The following is a 22,433-nucleotide window of genomic DNA, read 5'->3' on the forward strand; positions in this document are numbered from 1 at the left end:
CTGAGACAAATAAATTGTAATATGAATTTATAGTAAAATTGACTGAAAAAATAAATAAAATCCCAATTACGACATTTTTAATGGGCCGAGATTGAAAGGCCCATCAAGATGTAATGGGCCGAGATTGAAAAGACCTGCGCGGCCCAATATGGCTGCCATCATATTCATCAACAACCAGAAAACAAAACTCACATATCACTTGACTGACAACTTCTGTAGACTTCCGAGCATCGGAGCTCCGCGACTACGGGCAGCACCGTTTTCCTACCTTATCGTCGGCTGATCTGTTCGTACTTTTTGACGATTCCGAGAGATCTTTTTCTTGGTAGGCTTCAGCTTCGCGATCAATACGTGCATAACCCTAATTCTTCCTCATTTTTTGTTTATTAATCCTTAAACTAGCGGTTCGATTTTGTTTTTCTCCCTCCATTTTTGATGATCTACTGCAAATGTTTCGTTTGTGAACTTTGTGTGTGTGGATTTTTACCCCATGTAGACTTATATAGGTGTTGCAGCTTTCGCATCCTGGGGTTGTGAGGGTTGTTTTTCCATTCCAGTTTGTTGTTTAGATTACATTCTAACTCCTGTTCTGTACGTATTTTCTTGTTTATTTAGGAATGATTCGTTTTCTCAAACTAACATATTTTCCTGGGATTGCTTACTCTTACTATTTTCAGGAGCTTCTGGGCTCCTTCGATACAATGACTCGAGTTTACATTGGTAATCTGGATCCACGTGTTACGGAGAGGGAGCTTGAAGATGAATTCCGAATGTTCGGTGTTCTGAGGAGGTGATTTGAGTTTGAAATTTTTGTATTGAGGCATTCTTTTCATGTATTTCTTAAATTAACATATTTTAGATGCATGATATGATATCTACCGAATGGTCCAAAATGTGGAATTTTAGGCTCCTGGGTTCTTTCAGTGGCAGTGTGTTGGGTTCTTTCAGTATATGCACTAGATTTTTTACAGCACATAAATATCTATCCATCCCGTTGTACCTAGCCGAAGCTAGATATTTCAGCACTCTGCAGGGGAAGAAAAAAGAAACAGAACAGAAAAAACCCTTACTTAGCAATGAGTGCTCGCTAGTTGGACTCTGCTTTATGCATAAGTCCATATCTTCCTTATCGTTAACTTTTTGTTTAAAAACTGAACCCAATGCACAGACTCTCTTAGATATGTCCTCTGACGTTTTCTGATGTCTATCCTTGAGATTAGTTGGCTCAATGTGCATGGCTCATATCTTAGACTCGTTTGTACCTCGACCGAAAGCCAGAGTAGTATTTCTGTGGTCTAGATTTTGCTTCAAGGACGTTTATGCCTCAATTGCATATCAGTTATTAAGATGAGATCGCTTACACCATGCATCTTCCATTTGCAATAATTTGAAACAATATATCTGTTTCTTTGTTCCTTTGTATTAAAATGCATTCTGAATATTTGTATTTGAACAAAACAATACAGTGTTTGGGTTGCTAGAAGGCCTCCAGGATATGCATTTATTGAGTTTGATGATCGCAGGGATGCTCTAGATGCAATACAAGCATTGGATGGTCAGTTTTAAATAAAAGATCTTTTTTTTTGTCTTGTAGGTATCAAATTTTGCATTGCATTACATTCCTTCTATAAAATGTTAATTTCTTTTGTATATGTGTGTGTGTGTGCATGCTTTTCTCGACTACTAGTGAGTTTGACATGTGCGGGAGCACTCTCCTTGCTTTTATCTGTAATCTAGTTTTCATTACTGCAGTCAATCAGAAATTTATTATTGATCTAGCTTAATATCATCTTTGGTCTGCTAAATTGAACTAAATCGTGGAAATTTACCTTATTCTTTAGGACCACCTTATTGAAAAAGAGGGTAATGAATGGCCCAATCCTCTTCAATATGCTTCAAAGATGTGATTTTGGGAATTATCATGATTCTAAGATATAGAAACTTTGAGGGCTATTGGAAGCCATTTTTATCAACCATATTCTTATGCCCTCTTTGATGTTGATTCTATCTTGAACCAGCATCTAATCTCTTTGGCTGTGGAAGGCTAAAGTGCCTAAGAAGACTTAACAGCTTCAGTCTTCATGTGGAGATTATTCCATAATGAGCTAAATACTTGCAATAAGCGTTAAAACCACTTCCATGATCCTAGCCTCTCATCTAGCTCCTATTGTGCATTATATGCCAGCATGATGAAGAGAATCAATTTAATCTCTTTTTCTAGACGTTCAGCTCCCTTTTTTCAATCTTTTTTTTCTCCATAAATTGTTCACTGTTTTTGGCATCTCTTGGTGCTTGCCCAAGTGTCACAAGTTGGTAGTCTAGTCTTACAACTCCGTTGTGATCATCCTTTCATAGGTAAAATAAAGAGCTGTGGAATAATTCAGATATTTCCATGTAATGGATAATGGTTTGAGAGAAGTCAAATGAATTTTCATGATGCTTTCTCTATGGTGGTCTTGTTGGACCTTGTGAACTTTTTTCCTATATGGTGCACTAGATCAATATTTTTGCTTTGCAATTAAAGTCTATCCTTAATTCGGGATCCTTTTCTATAACTTCCTAGGGCTAATAGGTTGATTCCTCATCCCCCTATTCTTAGTTTCATTGCCTTAAGTTTATCTTATCTTTTATGTGTGATTTTATTGGGTTCTTTTCATAGGGAAAAATGGTTGGCGTGTGGAGCTTTCTCACAACTCTAAAGGCGGTGGAGGAGGTGGTGGTCGTCGTGGCCGTGGTGGTGGTGGTGGTGGTGATGATTTGAAATGTTATGAATGTGGTGAACCTGGTCATTTTGCTCGTGAGTGTCGTTCACGTGGGGGCTCACGAGGTGCAGGAGGTGGTTTGCGCCGTAGTCCTTCTCCTCGGCGCCGTAGGAGTCCAAGCTATGAAAGATATGGTCGCAGGTGTGTCAAAGCTGTGTGTGTGTTTTTCTTTTAAAACACACCAAGTTATCTAATAGATGTCAGTTCAACAGGTGGTTTGGTTTCATATGAACTGAAGAATTTGATGTTCTATCACTCTTTTCCTTTTTCTTGTGTAGGAGTAACAGTCCTCGTGGTAAAAGATCCCCACCAAGACGTCGCAGCATTACACCTCCTAAGCGTGGTCGGAGCTACAGCAGATCCCCTCCACCCCGCCATGCTCGTCGTGCTTCACCTTATGCTAATGGGTATGCCTTCTTAGTCATGAGAACTATTCACTACATCTATTAGTTAGTGAAAGGCGAGGGAACTTAATTGCCTTACATAGGTTGTTTTGTGCACATGGGGTTTGGGGAATCATTGTAGTGCAGTAGAACAAGGTTATCTTGAACAGCAAGATTCCAGGCCGTCGCTAGTATTCTCTCCCATAACTAACTAGGAATTTCTTAATTGTTTTACACCCTCCTGGCGTATGTTTGCTTTAAATTATTTTCTACTACAAATTCTTGTCAATACATACTTGACTGAGCTACATATTCCATAACTTAATACTTTTAGATACAAGTACATCGATCTGATCGTTGCATGTTAATCATTATTGCAGAGATTGATGTTGGACTCAAGGCTGGATGCTGTGCTGGTAGAACTTAGATGATGGTGTTTCTGCTATGCTGTAGTTCTAATAGGAATTGTGGAGTGAACCAGAATCATGTAGTTAAGTTCGTCTCTGACAATTGGTTCTCTTTGAAACCTGGATTTGGATGGGTGTCTACGAAGTGTTTTGAGCCACAAAATGGGGTTCGGTCGGGCACCATTTTGTGTTGGCTCCCTTCTGCCAGCTGAAACTCGGAGGTCTCTTTCTTGCTTTTAAAATTATATCTACTACCTAGAGTTTTATATATATATATATATATATATCTATATACCTTTCTATCTATTCATCAATATTTCTTTTTCATTGGATGCCCCTAAAGATCTATCTGTTGGCTGTTTTTTTCCTCTTATGTTTTTGAGGTGTGATTTTCGGCTATATATGGCATCGTTACTCAGCTAACTGCATCTTAGTGCATCACGGTTCTCAATATCTGCTCTGCTCCTCAATCATCTTCTTGTTACTACAACTGGTTGCATGCTGTTTGTATTGCACTCAAGGCTGCCCATATAGTGTTAATCCTTTTTAGGTGGTTGAAGAAGATGAAGCTGTTTTTACGCGATTTTTCTGCTCATCATCTTCTCGTCTATCAACGCTTTTCGAGCTTCTTCTATTACATCTGCAAAACTATTGTGAGAGTTTTATAACATCGGCATCTTGTGAGCTTCAACTTGTTTATTGCTCTCCCCAACTACTGCCTTTGCCTTGCTCCACCAACCTTCCCTCTTTCACCATTATGCTTCCTTCAATAGCACTTCTCCTTAAGTGAGGCAGCTACTTTCTTGGTCATGGCTCATTAGTTTGTGTGTATTAGCTAGCTAGCTAGGGTCAAGGATGTTGGAACTTTGAATGCTTATTTATATTCCCACTCTTTGATGTTTGTTGTTTGTTCTTTGCATAGGGAAATACATTTAAGGCCCTCCCAATTTCAATTAAGGAACCGTCATTAATCGATTTTATTGTGAGGATGTTTATCCTCGATTCTCAACAAATAATATTCAGAGGTATCTTTCCTAATTATGAATTTTGGTTTTTATCTTTATCCAACGGTGAAAATGCAACACTTTTATAAACAAAGCAGACGTGAAATGCAGAATTTTTTTTAATTAATTTTTGGATTCTTTTGACCTGGACTTACATGGTTTATGTTTCAATTCCATCTTGTCATCTTATTTTATGTATAATAAAGGAAAAGACAGACGGTAATAGTCCGAGGCCATCGTTAAAAGATATTGTCCATCTTGGCTCGTTATATATCGTCGTTAGCCTCATAGAGGTTTCCACGCCCTTATAGAAATGCTATGTTGAGGTTTCTACACACTTACGAGAAATGCTTTGTTTGATTATTATAGGACCACACAATCCACTCCCTTGGGCCAACGTCCTCGCTGGGCACATCGCCTGGTGGTTGCAATTTTCAAACTCTTATAAGAAGCGTTTCACCTCTCCAACCGATATTGGACCTCACACTCCACCCCTTGAGGGCCAATGTCCTCTTTAGCACACTGTCCAATGTCCGACTCTCATACCATTAGCACACTGTCTAATGTCTAACTCTCATACCACATCTACTCTCCCTAGTAGACGTGTTTTAGAATTGTGAGACTGACAGCAATACGTAACAAATTGGAGCGGACAATATTTGCTATCGCTTCACGAAGGCTAAATATATTTATTTAGCATATTTATTTATAGAACCTAGAACACCAGATGCCACTTTTCAATGAAAAAGGACGGGGAAAATTTTGGGGGAAAACAAAGGAAGCTATTTCTACTACTCATAACATCTCAAGAAACTTTATGACGCTGATCACAATATAAAGCGACCATTCCGACTCTAATTTAAGTCTCCACTTATTACATTGGCACACTCCAAGACCGCCAATTCCTGCTTCTTCAACGCTGTGGGGGAAGCCTTTTCATTTTGCTTTTGAATCGATGATCTTCTTCGCAAAAGAAGGCAAACAGAAAGCTGCTGTATGAATCTGAAGATTTTCAAACAAAGCATCAAGGAAAAAGAAGTTTCAGTTCAAGTCAAATGGAATCACACCAATGGGATATATAAGAAACATTCGAATCCCACCTCCGAGTTGTAAAACTTGAGCGGACTCTTCACGGTGTCGATACCATTCACCTCTACTGGGTTGACTGGATGCTTGAAATCAAGAGGAGGTCCCTCAGTTGAGCAGAGCATAAACCCAATCACTCCGCTGAAGAAACACGGATCGGATCGATGTTTAGAAAAGGCAACATTCAAGACGAAGAACGTTCGCATAGGAATCACGCAAGATCAGGGACATTGTTAGGAGGTGTGTGTACCTTGGATATGTAGGAACTGTAGTCCATGCATAGTTGACAGAGCCTTTGAATATTTGGCGGCAGTTTGTCACAATGTCTTCAATGATATGCATGTGAAGCCAAATGCTCTCTGCTTGAGTACACACAACACCTCCTGGTCGAAGAGCTTTGGCAACTGATGCAAAGAAAGGCTTCTCAAAGAGCTCTTGTGCAGGACCTGTAACATGACAGATGATCTCCATTTACCTCAAAAAACATCCAACATAAAATTCCATGTTCCTCTTGAAGACATATGATTACCAATAGGATCAGAAGAATCCACTATAACTGCATCATAAGTGCCCTCAGGAACAGCCTTCAGAAATGCAACGCCTGCAACACGAAGCACGCGGATGAACACAATCGAGATATCAAACGGAAAGAGGGGTTGAGAAAATGATTGATCGAATACCATCGCCAATATGAAGAGTGACGCGAGGATCCTCAAACCCAACAGCTACGCGAGGGAAAAATTCTTTGGAAACCTGCAAAGGAAGATGTCGATCATAATCGGAAAAGGTTCCTCACATTTGTCATGAACATAAGAGCACCATAAGTATCAATGGTATAAAGTTGAACTGATGATCCTGGAAAGTTATTGGTTACCTCAACTACCATCTTGTCGATTTCACAGATATCTATCCACTCAACAGATGAATGGCGAGCCACCTCTCGCAAAACACCGCCATCTCCTCCACCGATAACGAGAACCTAATAACAGCAATTGAGTGAGACGACAATGAAACAAAAAGAATAATCCTAAGCACATGTGACAGCATCTGAGCAAATTTGAGCAGGCCCGATTCGGCCGGGTCGGGAAGAGATTAATTTAGAGAAATTTCCCTTAGAAATCATTGTCATAAGCTCGAACAAGTAAAAATGGCAGCACTCATTGTACAAAAAAGACAATGTTAAAACATAGCCAACATAAACACAACTCAACTGTTAGGGCACACTTACTCCCCTACCCAACTGGTCCAAATTCGAACCCGACCCCCACACACCAGTTTCCCTAAAAATCATTATCACAAGCTCGAATAATCACAAGCTCGAACAAGTAAAAATGGCAGCACAGACAATTGAAACGTCGTACAAAAAAGACGATGCTAAAACATAGCCAACATAAACACAACTCAACGGTTTAAGGCGCGCTTACTCCCTACCCAATCGGTCTGAATCCAAACCCGACCTCACATGTCATGGAATATTTAAAAGAACATTATAACAAATACTAAAACTTAACTTTTTGAATGAAACTTAGCAAGAATATGATTAAATATAAAAAAAAGGTCACTGGCATGCCCTGCTTCTCATTTAGTTTCTTAAGAATCAGAGGTATCATCACAAAACGTATGACTCCAGATACAAATTCCAATGCATTTTCAAAATACAAAGCTGATAGACAAACCTTTTTGGGGTTTGGAATTGAGCAAAGTGGAAGGTGGGTGATCATCTCTTGGTAAGCACATTCATCTCTCTCTGTAAGCTGAATCACCCCATCCAAAACCAGAACCTTCCCATAAGTTGATGACTACAGGGCACATAAACCAAAACTTCAATATATCAGCCAAACTAGGTTAAAATTCACAGAGCAAAACAATATATCATACAGTTCATCTGCATATATGAATACCTGAAATACCAACACGTTCTGGTAATCAGACTTCCCTTGAAACAAAACCTTCTCCACCTTCAAGGAATGGGCCTCTCCTGCATGACATAAAAATCATTTGATTTTCTCAACGAAATTAGAAAAAATCGAAGAACAAATAGTATTGAATCATATTGTTCATCTTCATCGGCTAACAAATCTCAAATCTATGCGATTAGAGACGAAAATCTCACCAGGCCACATTGGGCTAATTTCCGAAAACCATCCAGGAATTACAGAGGAAATAGGATCGGGCTGTGAGGCGGATACTCCATTCTCAATCTCAGGTTTCTTCGCCGCCGCCGCATCGGCCGCCGACCCAACGAAATGTTCCGCAGACATAATAATCCCTCTACTATCGACTCGCTAAAAATCCCAAATCCCAAATCCCAATACAGTCTCAAGAGGGGAGTGCTTCTCTATGACCCGTTGGATATGAGCACTGATCAAACTCACCCAGTTCTTCCTCCATTTATATAATTGTAAAGGGTCCGTGAAAGGCTTCGCTTTTGGAGGAATCAAATTACGGTTTCCTCTCTTTGATCTTTATTTTTTTCTCACTACCCTCGATTTATGTTTTTTTTTTTCATCTCGTTCTTTCATGTTTTTGTATAGGTTCCATTTTTCCATAAACTTCCAAATACTATAGTGTAGTTTTGACCATGAAAGTCATATTTTTTTAAGCATAATATAATATTTTAATTTTGTCCTACCCAGAAAAAAGCTTTAAAATAATTGATAGTTACTGACTATACCAAACCAAGCTTGAACATTGAAAAGCATGTGATAGAGAGAGGACAAAATATGACCTGTATCAGAGTAACGTGACCATGTTGTAAGGAGATGTCAGAGCCATGGAGTGTTACAGTTTGAATCTTAATATAACAGGTTAGTATCTTATATCTTCAACTAAAATGATAAATGTTCGAATTTTCGCCTTAAAGGTCGTATGATTAATGTATTAATACAGAGGTACTGACATGTGTATTTAATGAGGGTTGTTGTAGCTTTTCATCACCGATATCATAAAAAACGGTGTAGAGTGCAACAACATTGGATAGCTATACGAAACAAAATTTATGATATGAACAGACGAGCAGACGTAGGGCTATAAGATAGGTCTTGACATGGAATTGACTCGTAAAAGCAAAAAGCATTATGGTGGCAAAGATTATTCCTCAAGTGGCTCGAAAGAAATCCATATTGAATCAGATTAAACAATTTTTTTTCCTTAAATCTTGTAGGGATCATATTATGATGGATGATAATGAAGATTTGAATTTATAATCCAAATTAGGTATGCTTGATTTAGTTAAGAGATATATATATTTGATGGTACATTTTTTTAATCATTCACTTTATTTATTAATTTTTTTTTGTTGAGATATTTAATAATTTTATTTTTATTATTTGTCTTTATTATAACACTACAATTTCAATTTCCCAGACTTAGTTACGGGTGGAGCCAAAATTGCATGAAGATAGACAACCCTAAAGCTATGAATAATTCTATTTTATCTGGGACCCACCTATCTTAGGAGGTTCTTCGGAAAAAAATTTTCCAGTAGATAAATGGAACTGAAGATGAGATTATATTTTCCGTCTCGTCAATTCCACTGTTAATATAAATATATTTCCAATATATATATTAAAAAATAAAAATTTTTGTAAATGAAATATATTATTTATTATGATTTTTTTTTTTTGCCAATTTTATTTAAAGAAAGATGGTATTGAAAAATGAAAACTTTACCATTAACTGTTTTTTAAAAGAATAATAAACGGAAAAAAATATTTGCGGGAACTCGATCCCCGCATAAATAAATGAAAAATTTGGCGGGAATGAAAAACGAAATAAGTAGTGGGATGGGGACGGGGAAGTCAGCCTTCCCCGTCCCCGCTCCACCCCATAGACATGAAAAATAAGGTGAGACAAGAAGGAATAAAAAAAAAATTAAAAAAAAAAACCATTTAAAATTTATCCATAATTGGGAATATTTAATGTTATAAATAAAAACTTTATCGGTTAGATTAGTTGAAGTATTTTTCTAAAATTTGATGGCAATATTTGAAAATTATACTTCTACGTGTTATGCCACCTCATGCAAACTACATACTCGGTGTACGATTCACCATAAATCTTAACCATTAAAAATGATCCTGTAACGACTTGACTTCTCATATACATAGCGGTTAGAGTTGTTACTTCACTTCTCATACGCTTTCTTTTAGGTCTATAATTTGAAAAGTTGGAGAGTTTTACACCTCCCTGTGTCTATTGAACTATTCTCGTGTTTAAATATTGACAAATGGGTAAGTATAACTAAATTAATTAAAATATAAATTATCGATTAAAAGAAAAGAAATCATAAAAAAATACCAAACAAATCGAGATCGATGGGCCGAGGAGCGTAGTGTTAAGATGGGCCTCGTAGGCCCGTAATTCATTATTATTTGGGCTTAATTATTGATTTTGGACTGGGCCTTCCAGGCCCATAATTAATAATGGGTCAGGCTCTTACAGTTCTATTCTGTAATTCTCACATTCTCTCGGTTATCTTGTCTGTGGGCCGGTGGCTGGATCGGCGAAGCAAGTTCCATACGATTGCCGTCGACCACGAGCCATTACCAGCTTCTCCCCGCTCTTTCGTCGGCGTTCTTGCTTCTTGTTCACGGTGTGAAATCTCATCTGCTGTACGTCGGTTCCCTTTCTGGAAATATTGGAGGACGTAGTTTGATCCGAGGTTTGGGATTGTCTTTTGCGTAAAAGCATCTGATTGTGGTTTTATCCATTTTGGTTTTTATATATATGCTCCCTTAACCCTGGAAATTGAAATTCTGATATACAGATATTCTTCAACTTGGTGCTGAATTGTTTACGACCTGGGAGGCTTTATAAATCTTCTAGCGAAGTTTAGAAAATGGTCAGTAACCCTTTTATTTTTTTCTTCTTTTGCTTGCATCCATGTGACGTTTAGGTTTCAGCACTTTCCTTTGTGTGCTGGTTTAGTTTAGTTCTTACGTTCTTGCGTGTAAACTCAAATTGATTTATCTAGGAATTGTGGACTTTGGAGTATGCTATTAAATCTGTAGCTTAATTCTTTATCAGCTGCTAATTTTGTGTTTCTAATCGTTCTTCCTTGAATTATAGAGTTTCTCAAGAGATAGCTTGTTCTGCTCTACAGGGAGCATGTATCTAAGAATTTTCTGAGTTAGCTTATAATTTATGGTTGGTAAAGGAGAACTTGATTACTTTCTCTCTCGGATGTAATTTATTAAACTAATGAACAAGTTCTGAATCGTTACACTTCTTTTCTACTTTTTTTCATACATTCATTAGGTTTTTAAACTTGCTATTGTGCTTCTTCTTTCAAATGTTCTTTAAAATCTATCTTGAAAATGTGATTTATCTTGTCTATTAATTGCTATATTATTTTCTTCTGTTTTGTAGGCTACTTTGGCTGATTCTTTTCTAGCAGATCTTGATGAACTCTCTGATGAAGACAATTTTCTGGTTAGCAAATGTTTTCTTACCTTTCTCTCTGGAAGATCAATTCATCATTATATTGCTTGGTAGGAGTGTGAATCCATCTACCTTATATTTTGAGGCAATAGTTATTGGATGATTACAGGATGAAGAAGATGCTGATGCCGAAAATATGGAAGAGGATATTGATGGGGATCTTGCAGATCTAGAAAGCCTTAATTATGATGATCTGGATAGTGTATCAAAATTGCAGAAAACACAGAGATACAATGATATTATGCAGGTTAGTTTACATGAAAGTTTCCTTATTGACCTTGGTGTGGCTTGAATAGAAAGGGGTTAGAAGAGAGGCAATGAATATATTCAATCCTTGCTGTCTTGTCTATTATTCTAACCTTTTAGTGAGTGATAGGTTTTGGGATGTTGTATAATTATTGGATCTTTTGCAATATATCTCTCATGAATAATGATGTTCACTGCACTTCCCCCTTGATTTGATTGGATTTGTTGGCATCTGAATTACAGAAAGTGGCAGATGCATTGGAGATGGATTCTAATGTCTCAAATCAGGGATTTGTATTAGAAGATGATCCTGAGTACCAACTGATTGTAGAGTGTAATGCCTTGTCAGTGGATATTGAGAATGAGATTATTATTATTCACAATTTTATACGTGATAAATATCGACTAAAATTTCCAGAGCTTGAATCACTTGTGCACCATCCAATCGATTATGCTCGAGTTGTTAAGAAGATTGGGAATGAAATGGATTTGACTCTTGTAGATTTAGAAGGGCTTTTACCCTCTGCTGTCATTATGGTTGTCTCTGTTACAGCATCTACCACAAGTGGCAAGCCACTTCCGGAGGAAATTCTCCAGAAAACAATTGATGCATGTGATCGAGCTCTTACTTTAGATTCGGCAAAGAAAATGGTCCTTAATTTTGTTGAAAGTAGAATGGGATATATTGCACCAAATCTTTCAGCGATAGTTGGAAGTGCTGTTGCAGCAAAACTAATGGGAACTGCTGGTGGTCTTGTTGCCTTAGCTAAGATGCCTGCTTGCAATGTTCAGCTTCTTGGTGCAAAGAAAAAAAACCTTGCTGGGTTTTCCACAGCGACCTCACAATTTCGAGTAGGTTATATTGAGCAAACAGAGATATTCCAATCAACACCTCCTCCTTTGAAGATGCGTGCGTGTCGACTTATAGCGGCAAAGTCAACACTTGCAGCACGAGTTGACTCCACGAGGGGTGACCCTACTGGGAAGACTGGTAGAGTCTTCAAAGATGAGATCCTTAAGAAAATTGAGAAGTGGCAAGAACCTCCACCTGCAAAACAACCAAAACCTCTTCCGGTCCCTGATTCTGAACCCAAAAAGAAGAGAGGTGGCCGTCGATTAAGGAAGATGAAGGAAAGGTATATGTTACATTTGTCTTTCATCTCCCTAGCAATAGAAGTTTTGATCTGTTGCACTTCTCCGTTGTTCATGGATTGATATGGTTTTCCTTGTCAGGTATGCAACAACGGAGATGAGGAAGCTAGCTAACAGGATGCAGTTTGGGGTGCCTGAAGAGAGTTCTTTAGGTACAGCTTTCTTTCATTTCTGAATAATCTAGATTGTTCAAATTGGTAGTTTTGATTCTGCTATGTTTCATGTTACGCATTGGAATGAGATGCAATGTTATGCTGTTCAGCAAGATTGAGTTGTCATGTTGTCTGGTGAACCAGAAAATTTTCTGAATTGCAATAGTAATATCATAGCCGTCTTGAGTCTGTCCTATTTCAGGATTATTTCTTATCAAACGTAGTTGCATTTTTGTGTGCATACCAGCTGTTTCTTACAATTGTCCTGAACGGAAAAAGTAGTTGCTTGAGGTATTCTGCTTAATATTCTGAATAAGCATTTCACTTCTTGATTTTTCATGCAACAACAGGAGATGGATTGGGGGAAGGGTATGGAATGCTTGGTCAGGCTGGGAGTGGCAAGTTGCGTGTGTCAGCTGCTCAGAGCAAGCTTGCCGCAAAAGTTGTTAAGAAGTAAGTCAAGTCATTGAGCTGATCCTAATAACCACACCCACCCACCCACTTGCGCGCGCACACACGCAAGTAATAATGAAAAAAGAAAAGAAAGAAAAAAGAATAATAACTATAACAAGGAGGGGAAAATGATATTTGTAGCATAACATTCGCTTCTTCATCTGTTTTCTTTTACTTATCTTCTTAAATCACGAATAGGTTCAAGGAAAAACGCTATGGAAGCAGTGGTGCTACATCCGGGCTGACCTCAAGTTTGGCATTTACTCCAGTACAAGTCAGTATTTTTTGTCCTCCTCATCATCTCCTCCTATGTTATCTAAATTTGGCTCGGAAGTACTTGTTTTATTCATGACACTGCCTGGGATGCTTAATGTCAAGGTTGTGAGAATTTCCTGTTTTCCATGCAGGGAATCGAGCTGTCGAATCCTCAGGCCCATTTGAACCAGCTAGGCGGTGGAACTCAAAGCACCTACTTTTCTGAAACAGGAACATTTTCAAAGATTAGGAAAAACTGAGTCATTAGACCATCAAGCTTTATGTTTCGTGCCCATGCTGTAATCATACATGGATATGGCTTACGATTAGGCTTTGGAATTCAGTACTAACAGAAAGCCACGGGAGTTTATGTTGTTATAACTCAGAATGTTTCTTATTCCTGCTTGCTTGATCTTTTTTGGCTTTAGTTGACTGATTAGTGATTATCCTTTTGGCCGGCGTTAATATTATATGGGATGCCATACACTATAACTGGTGGATTTGTCTTGGTCAGTCTCTTATTTAGTGCCATCAAATAACAGGTAGTAGTACTTCCTGTCTGATTTCCTCTAGTTGAAAATCATAGAAACCTATGCCATACTCTGTACTCCCATGAGAGGAAGATTAGTACCACTGTGGGCTTGATTTGGCATCTATGATATGCGGCTATGCCCTTTTCTTGATGTATCTCTCATTTCATTCAGGATTGGCTATCATATATCACTGATTTGGGTAGTTCAAAAAGGTTGCATCCATGGGTGAAGCTTTCTTGCCCTTTTTAATTTAATATCTTTCAATTTTCTTTGACCCGACCAATCCGTTAGTTGCCAGATTAGTTTAACTTCTTTATAGTTCATATAATGCAAGCATTTACAAAATCCTTGATGGAGAATCCCTCTTTTTGGATGGTACTGATGGAAGATCTCCTATCGGAGTCTCCTCTGTTCAGTCATCACTCGTATCTTTGTCGGATACACTTTACTACAATATCTATCTTCTTCCTATGTCTTTACTACAATACTCAGTAACAGCCTAAGTCTACCGTTAGCAGATATTGTCATCCCTTACAGTTTTTAAAACGTGTGAGAGGTTTCAACACTCTTATAAAATAAAGAAGGTTTTGTTTTCTTTTCTTGAGGTAGGATCTCACAAAAACTTGGAAAAAAACTCGGTAAAAATACATCTATTTGCACTCTGGTGGCAAAACTTTGTATCTGGATGTATCTTCACAATAGGAGTAAAACATGAGCTTCCTCCTTGCCCAATCCATGGCATCTATTTGCTGCTGTGATAGCTTTATAAATTCTGGACCCTCCACGGTATCCATTGTTTTGGAGCTTGAAGGAACAGTTGCTATTGGTGGTGATACACTTCCATTGATCTCCATTTCTTCAAAACAAGCCACATATGGTGCATAATTGTAGTCTACTGGGTACTTTCCTCCATGAGTTGCCCATTCTGAACCATCCCAGATCGTGACAAAAACTGACATGGGTTTTGATGGATAGAAAGCTTCAGAATTTCTCAGCTCTCTGATTGGAACATTATCCACCAAAAACCTGCTTGAATTTCCATGCACTTTTTAGAAGAACAGAGAAATACAAAGACCAACAAAAATGATCCTGCCTTTCATGCACTTACACTGTATGATATTTGTTCCAAATGATGGTGTAATCGTGGTACTTCACGCTGGGATCAAACCAGAGGTAGAATTTCTCTTCTCTCCCTGTCTTGACGCTTCCATTTGCATACATATTTGTTTGAATAACCCAATCTTTTCTCTTGTCATGTCCCAGCAGCTCTATGTCAATCTCGTCATGAGAATGGGTATAAACATCTGCATTCGACAGCTGAACATGGCCCTAAATCATCTCGTTGGTTGTGGACCAAACTGGTAAGCAAAACAGAGGATAATAAGAAATGGGGGAAAATCTTACATAAAAAGCCACTACAACCCCTGAAGTGAAGCCTGATGGAAGCTTAATTGAAGCACTGAAGAACCCATAATGATATTTGCTCCTCGAGACCAAACCAGCACCTCCAGAAATGAAAAGAGAAGAAGTTATGAATCAAAACAGAGTCGGGCTGAAAGGAGAAGCTAAGATCCAATGATGATTTACCAGAATGTTTGTTGAGAGTGAGATTGAGAGAGGACCCATTGCTCCTCAGCTGGATATTTGCGGCCCCAAAAATCTTGGCGAAGCATTGATCGATTGAGACATTGGGAACGAGATCCGTTAAACGTGGGACGCTTGGAGGCGTGTAGTATGTACCACAGGAAGGGGCTGCAAAAACCATGCACAAAATGAAGAAGCTTAAGAGGGGCAATTCCATCTTTGATGAACAAAGGGATGCCGACAATTCAGCTTAACTAAACTAATTTGATTTGGTTTGGTTTCTCGACAGAAGGAACAGTTCATGAACCATATAGCCTCACTACTGGTTTTAGTTATGGACACACTCTGAAGTCTGACCAGACCCTTTTATCTCAGATGAAAAAAAGACCTTTGGAATCTCTTCGATGCTTTTGCTCTTTCGATTTTTCGTATCGAGCTTTCCTTCGAAGTTTAAAAATGCATCTACTAGGGAGAGGTTTTCTCACTCTTATAAAAAATGCTTCGTTCTCCTCTCCAACCGATGTCAGATCTTACCATTCACCACCCTTCAGGGTCTAGTGTCCTTGCCGGCACTCGTTCCCTTTCCCTTTTCCAATTGACGTAGGACCCTCCAATCCATCATCTTTCGGGGCCCAACGTCCTTGCTGGCACATTGCCTCGTGTCCACCCCCTTTAGGGCTCGGCCTCCTCGCTGGCACATCGCCGGGTGTCTGGCACTGATACCATTTGTAATAGTCTAAGTCCACCGCTAGCGGATATTGTTTTATTTGGACTTTTTCTTTTAGGTTTTCCTAAAATGTGTCTGTTAGGAGAGATTTCCACGTTGTTATAAAGAATGTGCATCAGATAATCGGTCACCACGATTGTCCCTAAACCCTAAACCCTAAACCCTAAACTGGACCGATTGTCCCTAAACCCTAAACTGCTATCCATGATTGTGCATCTAAACCCTAAACCCTAAACTGCTATCCACGATTGTGCATCGGATAATCGGTGACCACACCCTCCGTCACGAATGTCCTCATACCTGCGTTACCGTTCATTTAGATGACATAAAATTTAGATCCAAGTCAAGATTATGCAATAAAATGAGTGGTTAAGATGTTTGGCAGGTGAGTTTATTATTTAGTAGAATTGATTATCATTTATTTGAAGTTGTTACAGCTTTGAATTCATGGAGCATTCTTAGGTAAGCAGATTACGTAGGGCTTCCATTTTATTTTATTTTATTTTATGATGTTTTCGAACAAGCTTTCAATTATGAGTCGAGTCACGTAAATACTTTGCAACCGATCAATAGATAGAGTATAAAACGATAGTGATGGATGGAGCAATAGAGCGAAATGAAGAGGGAATGTAACGACTCACTTTTTGAGAGCTCGAGTCACAGATAGATACTTATTGCGTTGAACATTTAAAAATACACTTTTAATTTAAACTTTTTAAACGTGCAACACACACAAAAACATGACATGGGTATTTCATAAAATCTCACGATCAAGCGCTCGTAAGAGAAACATATTAAAGGGGTACAATACACCGATCTAGCCCAAAACTTCATAGCTCTTAATTTGTATGCACTTCCGCCTCGACATCTCCATCATGTTTCATCTGAAAATTTTAAAGTAGCAAGGATTGAGTATATAAAATATACTTAGCTTATTGGCCGTTCATAGTTCATTACTAAATTTTATTGATATTAGTTGTTTGTTTGGTGTCTCATTCTCATTTGGGGTTCATTTCTAAACACAGGATCTTCCTAGGTTACATCCTAGGTTTGCTCATCTTTCCTAAGCTCAATTTAGACTATTCCCGAAGCTAGTTCAATTGCTTGATTCTTGGTCCTTTTTGGACCTCTAGCCTTCGGATTTTCTCTAAAGTTCTTTAGGTCTCCTGATAGACTTTTAAGACGCGACCTTAATATCGATCTCATAGGTTCATGCATGATAATACACAACTAGATGCTAGGGGTGTACATCCAACCCGACAACTCGGACCAACCCAACCCAAATTACAAGGGTTGGGTTGGGTTATTTTTCCTAAACCCGAATAGGCTCGATTCAATTTCGGGTTCATAGGATAAAATCCTCAGGTTGACCCGAACTGATTAAAATTTATTATATAAATACGCTAAAAAGTTAAGCGTATTCACAAGTTTTCTAAGTGCTAATTCGTACTTGCTAGAATTATTTTGTCCGCAATTCAACTCCCATATATTTAGGTTATTCTCAAACAAAAATATATACATATATTTGAGTTGTCTTTAATTGTATAGATTGATTTGTGTTTATTTCTCAACTTTTAATATCTATCTAAGATTATATCCAATAATTATGAATGGTATATAAATAAAATAATATTAATTTTTTTAAAAAAGTTAACAATCCGACAACCCAACATGAAAATTTTCGGGTTGGGTTGGGTGGTTGTGAAAATTTTCGGATTGGTTGGGTTGGGTGTGAAAATTTTCAGGTTAGGTTGGGTTGAGATGGGTTGTGAAAATTTTTGAATTGGATTGTAGGTTGTAAAAATTTTCACGTTGAGTTGAGTTGGGAAAATTTTTGGACTGGGTTGGAAAAATTTTCGAGTTGGTTGGGTTGGGTCATGAAAATTTTTCAAGTTGGTTGGGTTGGGTTGAAAATTTTTGAGCTGGGGTTGGGTTGTGAAATTTTTCAAGTTGGTTGGATTGGGTTGTGAAAATTTTCAGGTTGGTTGGATTAGGTTGTGAAAATTTTCGAGTTGGGTTAGGTTACCAGTCCAACCAACCCAAATTTTTTGGGTTGTTTAAAAAAATCCCTCAACCCAACTGAAACAGTTGTATACGCCCACTAATTTCTCAACAAATTTACGTGATTTTAGGGCTGGATTTGACTAAAATTAGATGCGAAGAGTGGTTATAAAAGGAGAGGTAAGGAAAGGAGAAGAGACAACCCACAGCAATAATGGCCCCAAGAAGCTCTAATAAGATGTCTTGGGGAGCCTATACTTTCATCCTCTTTGGGTTTCATTTGCTCATTTCCCAAGCCAACGCTGCTAGAAATGTTGTTCCCACCACCCATAAACAAACCGTGAGGGTACACTTGGGATATGTGCACAAAACCGTACATGCTCCTAGACCTGGATACGTTCATTTTTCGAGGCTCAATCAAAGGACCTTCTCCTATCCACCTACTCTAGCCGACGTCAGATCTGGAATATTATCCAAACGCTTGTATATCATTCCATCTAGGTCCAGGCTCAGGACGTCCAACCAACACTTTCGTGTCAAATATGGATCGATAGGAAAAAACGTGCACTTTCCTCCATCTAGATCGGGTAAGAGGATGTCGCACCAAAACTATCCCGTCAGCTCTGGAATGTTATTGAGAAATGGGCACATTTCTCCATCTGGACCTAGTCATAGGATATCAACCCCGAACCATCCCGTCAACCCTGAAATGATGCCAAAAACCATTTACATTTCTCCAGTTAGACCGAGTCAGGGGGCATCGAACCCATAGCCTCATTTCTTTGTTATTTGTGGGAAACGAGCAAAGCTCATTCTTTTTGTTTCCTATTTGTGGGAAACGTGCAAAGCTCATTCTTTTTTTCTTGTATTCTAAAAATCATTTATATGAAATATGAAGTTTATAAGTTATTGATAGGCACATTTTTTCTTGTGATCGAATACCTTTAGCAAATTTTGTCAACAAACAAAATCTTAGAATTTATTTAATCATCTAATTTTATTTTTGTAATTCTAAAAGTGACAATTTTGACCCATTAATTTTTAAAAACTTTTAATTAAGAAAAAGATAAAATTTTCATAATTTTCTATTGAATGAATAGCACCGAGAAAAGAAGAAATGTTAAACGCATTGACGATCTTACAAAGATAAAATTTCAGTTAATTTCCATTTAACGTTTTAACGTATTTTAACAAACAACAAATCAACAACATACTTTCATATGAAAACCAGTAAAACGTCAAATGCAAAAGTTACGAGAAATTAGGTAGTATCGGTTCGTTGTCTTTTGAGTTATGAATTGGGAATAGAACCAATGGGCGATGCTTGGGTACAATTTCGAATCCGTTATTATATATTTGCTCTAGTTTTTGTTGTTTTTTTATGTTGAAACGGTTTTTCTTTATCCATGGGCAATGAGTTTTGATGTATAAGGGGTATCCGTCTTTATACAAGCTTTAATTTTCGTGCTTATCCTAATTGTCGGTTTAGTTTATGCATGGAGCATTGGAATGGTCTTCTTAGTTTTTGATGCATGGAGCATTGGAATGGTCTTCTTAGTTTTTGATGCATGGAGCATTGGAATGGTCTTCTTAGTTTTTGAATATTCAGACAATTAAAAAAAACGTTGAGACACTTCTGAATACATTTTCATTGTTACCATACCATACCCTGTCTAGGACTAGATCTTGGTACCATACCTGTCTAGGACTAGATCTTGGTACCATACCTGTCTAGGACTAGATCTTGGTACCATACCATACCCTGTCTAGGACTAGATCTTGGTACCAGCCAGTGCATTCAATGAAGCGAATTCAATGAAGCAACAACTGGTACCATAAATTGGAGAGTCATGACCAATAGCTTGGGTTGTATCAAAGTCATGCCCTAAACTTAGTCGTACTAATAGATTGGTAAATCCTCAAATATCGAACAAAGAACTCCAAAAGAAAAAGGAGTAAAGCCTCCTCGAAGGCAGTAAAAAATGACCAAATCGAAGACAGTAAAAAATGACCAAGACTCCAAAGGAGTCGAGCCTCGATCAAGGGGAGGCTCACTTTGTTCGAGGGGAGGTGTTGGATGATGAAAGTCCCACATCGGCTAATTTAGGAAATGATCATGGGTTTATAAGTGAGGAATACTAACTTCATTGGTATGAGGCAGAAGCAAGCAAAGCCATCAGAGCTTATGCTCAAAGTGGACAATATCATACTAGTGGACATAACATGAAATATCTCCATTGGTATGAGGCCTAGACAATATCATAGAGTAGACATCGGCTCAAAATGATCATGGGTTTATAATAAAAAAAATATCTCCATTGGTATTGGACAATATCATACTCTCCATTGGTATTGGACAATATCATACAGTAGACATCGACTTAAAATGATACTGAGTTTATAATTAAGAAATGGTTTATAATAAAAAAAGTACTATCTCAATCAGGGATAATACTATCTCCATCGTTCCTTACATTTTTATGATTAGATTGTTTTGATTTTGTTTGTTTTTTTTTTTTTCCAATTTCACCCAAATTATCTCATAATTCAGAAAAATCATTTAATCATTAAAAATATTGGTTCACAACTTATTAGGGAAAAGAACATATTCGTACATAAAAAGTGGTCTGGCCCAACATTGAACTGAATGGGCCAAGCCCATATAATATGGCCCATATAATATTTTACAAATATTTATTTATTATTGTAGGTCGCTTAAATTTAACATTATTATTTTAGATTGTTATTTTTTCATATTAAAAAATTTAATTTTATGGTGAAATTTTGAAAAATATCAAATAATTAATAAAATCTCACCCACTAATTTCTAACGAATTTCCGTGTTTTTAGTGTTTTTACAAACAAATTAGCGCTGGATTTGACTAAAATTAGATGCCATTAATGCTATATAAAGGGAGAGCTAATGAAAGCACATCAGCAAACCCATAGCAATAATGGCCCCAAGAAGCTCTATCATTTCTTGGGGAGCCTATAGTTTAGTCCTCTTTGGGTTTCTTTTGCTCGTTTCCCAAACAAATGCTAGAAATGTTGTTTCGACTCATAAACCCGAAGAATCTTATGATGATATAAGGTTTGATTTGGGATTTCTACGAAAAACCGTGCATGTTCCTTCATCTGAATCGAGCCAAAGCAAGAAGCTATCTATGGTAGACTTTAGAATAGTTCCAAAAGCTCCTCACATTCCTGCTCCTGGTCTGAATCAGATGACCATAACCTATCCACCTCCTCTACCTCTATTGCACGATAGGATGTTATCGAAAACCAAGCACATTCCTCCATCTGGACCAAGTCACGGGGCTTCAAACTCATATCATCCCATCAACTATGGAATGTTACCGAAAAACATGCACATTCCTCCATCCGGACCAAGTCACGGGGCACCAAACCCAGACCATCCCATCAACTATGGAATGTTACCGAAAAACATCCTCATTCCTCCATCTGGACCAAGTCACGGGGCACCAGACCATCCCATCAACTATGGAATGCTACCGAAAAACATTCCCATTCCTCCATCCGGACCAAGTCACGGGGCACCAGACCATCCCATGAACTATGGAATGCTACCGAAAAACATGCCCATTCCTCCATCCGGACCAAGTCACGAGGCACCAGACCATCCCATCAACTATGGAATGTTACCGAAAAACATCCCCATTCCTCCATCCGGACCAAGTCACGGGGCACCAAACCCAGACCATCCCATCAACTATGGAATGTTACCGAAAAACATCCCCATTCCTCCATCCGGACCAAGTCACGGGGCACCAGACCATCCCATCAACTATGGAATGTTACCGAAAAACATCCCCATTCCTCCATCCGGACCAAGTCACGGGGCACCAGACCATCCCATCAACTATGGAATGTTACCGAAAAACATCCCCATTCCTCCATCCGGACCAAGTCACGGGGCACCAGACCATCCCATCAACTATGGAATGTTACCGAAAAACATCCCCATTCCTCCATCCGGACCAAGTCACGGGGCACCAGACCATCCCATCAACTATGGAATGCTACCGAAAAACATTCCCATTCCTCCATCCGGACCAAGTCACGGGGCACCAGACCATCCCATCAACTATGGAATGCTACCGAAAAACATTCCCATTCCTCCATCCGGACCAAGTCACGGGGCACCAAACCATCCCATCAACTATGGAATGTTACCGAAAAACATCCTCATTCCTCCATCCGGACCAAGTCACGGGTCATCAAATCC

General features: G+C 38.3%; 4 protein-coding genes across 7 annotated transcripts; 2 read left to right on the plus strand and 2 right to left on the minus strand.

Moving 5' to 3' along the window:
- The first annotated feature begins 182 nt into the window (after window positions 1–182).
- On the plus strand, window positions 183–4,532 carry LOC111790074 (serine/arginine-rich splicing factor RSZ21). 3 transcript variants are annotated; one of them, XR_002814440.2, is made up of 7 exons: window positions 183–325; window positions 678–790; window positions 1,467–1,555; window positions 2,660–2,903; window positions 3,041–3,169; window positions 3,526–3,773; window positions 3,936–4,532. XR_002814440.2 is itself a non-coding variant. In XM_023670875.2 (6 exons), exons 2-6 carry the CDS (start codon window positions 702–704, stop codon window positions 3,530–3,532), a joined length of 558 nt encoding a protein of 185 aa, XP_023526643.2. In that variant the 5' UTR covers window positions 183–325; window positions 678–701; the 3' UTR covers window positions 3,533–3,846. The 3 variants fall into 3 exon arrangements, 1 of the variants encoding a protein (XP_023526643.2); XR_015420222.1 differs by having other exon boundaries at window positions 3,972–4,532; XM_023670875.2 differs by lacking the exon at window positions 3,936–4,532 and having other exon boundaries at window positions 3,526–3,846.
- A 693-nt stretch (window positions 4,533–5,225) lies between these two features.
- Window positions 5,226–8,100, minus strand: LOC111790066 (spermidine synthase). Its single transcript, XM_023670863.2, has 9 exons — window positions 7,756–8,100; window positions 7,544–7,620; window positions 7,319–7,441; window positions 6,517–6,621; window positions 6,323–6,395; window positions 6,172–6,243; window positions 5,893–6,088; window positions 5,657–5,783; window positions 5,226–5,558 (listed from the first exon to the last, which is right to left on the minus strand). The coding sequence occupies exons 1-9, from the start codon at window positions 7,901–7,903 to the stop codon at window positions 5,493–5,495; spliced, it is 987 nt and encodes a 328-aa protein (XP_023526631.2). The 5' UTR covers window positions 7,904–8,100; the 3' UTR covers window positions 5,226–5,492.
- A 2,006-nt stretch (window positions 8,101–10,106) lies between these two features.
- Window positions 10,107–13,739, plus strand: LOC111790053 (U4/U6 small nuclear ribonucleoprotein Prp31 homolog). 2 transcript variants are annotated; one of them, XM_023670851.2, is made up of 9 exons: window positions 10,107–10,305; window positions 10,411–10,485; window positions 11,013–11,075; window positions 11,177–11,331; window positions 11,574–12,466; window positions 12,564–12,634; window positions 12,985–13,087; window positions 13,286–13,361; window positions 13,495–13,739. In XM_023670851.2, the coding sequence occupies exons 4-9, from the start codon at window positions 11,221–11,223 to the stop codon at window positions 13,600–13,602; spliced, it is 1,362 nt and encodes a 453-aa protein (XP_023526619.1). In that variant the 5' UTR covers window positions 10,107–10,305; window positions 10,411–10,485; window positions 11,013–11,075; window positions 11,177–11,220; the 3' UTR covers window positions 13,603–13,739. The 2 variants fall into 2 exon arrangements, with proteins under 2 accessions (XP_023526619.1, XP_023526610.1); XM_023670842.2 differs by having other exon boundaries at window positions 11,194–11,331.
- Window positions 13,740–14,071: 332 nt separating this feature from the next.
- Window positions 14,072–16,578, minus strand: LOC111777228 (putative xyloglucan endotransglucosylase/hydrolase protein 33). The gene is made up of 4 exons (XM_023656731.2): window positions 15,463–16,578; window positions 15,280–15,380; window positions 14,984–15,192; window positions 14,072–14,901 (listed from the first exon to the last, which is right to left on the minus strand). The coding sequence occupies exons 1-4, from the start codon at window positions 15,674–15,676 to the stop codon at window positions 14,526–14,528; spliced, it is 900 nt and encodes a 299-aa protein (XP_023512499.2). The 5' UTR covers window positions 15,677–16,578; the 3' UTR covers window positions 14,072–14,525.
- Between the last annotated feature and the right edge of the window lie 5,855 nt (window positions 16,579–22,433).

Source organism: Cucurbita pepo, chromosome 1, assembly GCF_057944985.1.
Source record: "Cucurbita pepo subsp. pepo isolate OVF chromosome 1, ASM5794498v1, whole genome shotgun sequence".
Taxonomy (NCBI): Eukaryota; Viridiplantae; Streptophyta; class Magnoliopsida; order Cucurbitales; family Cucurbitaceae; genus Cucurbita; species Cucurbita pepo.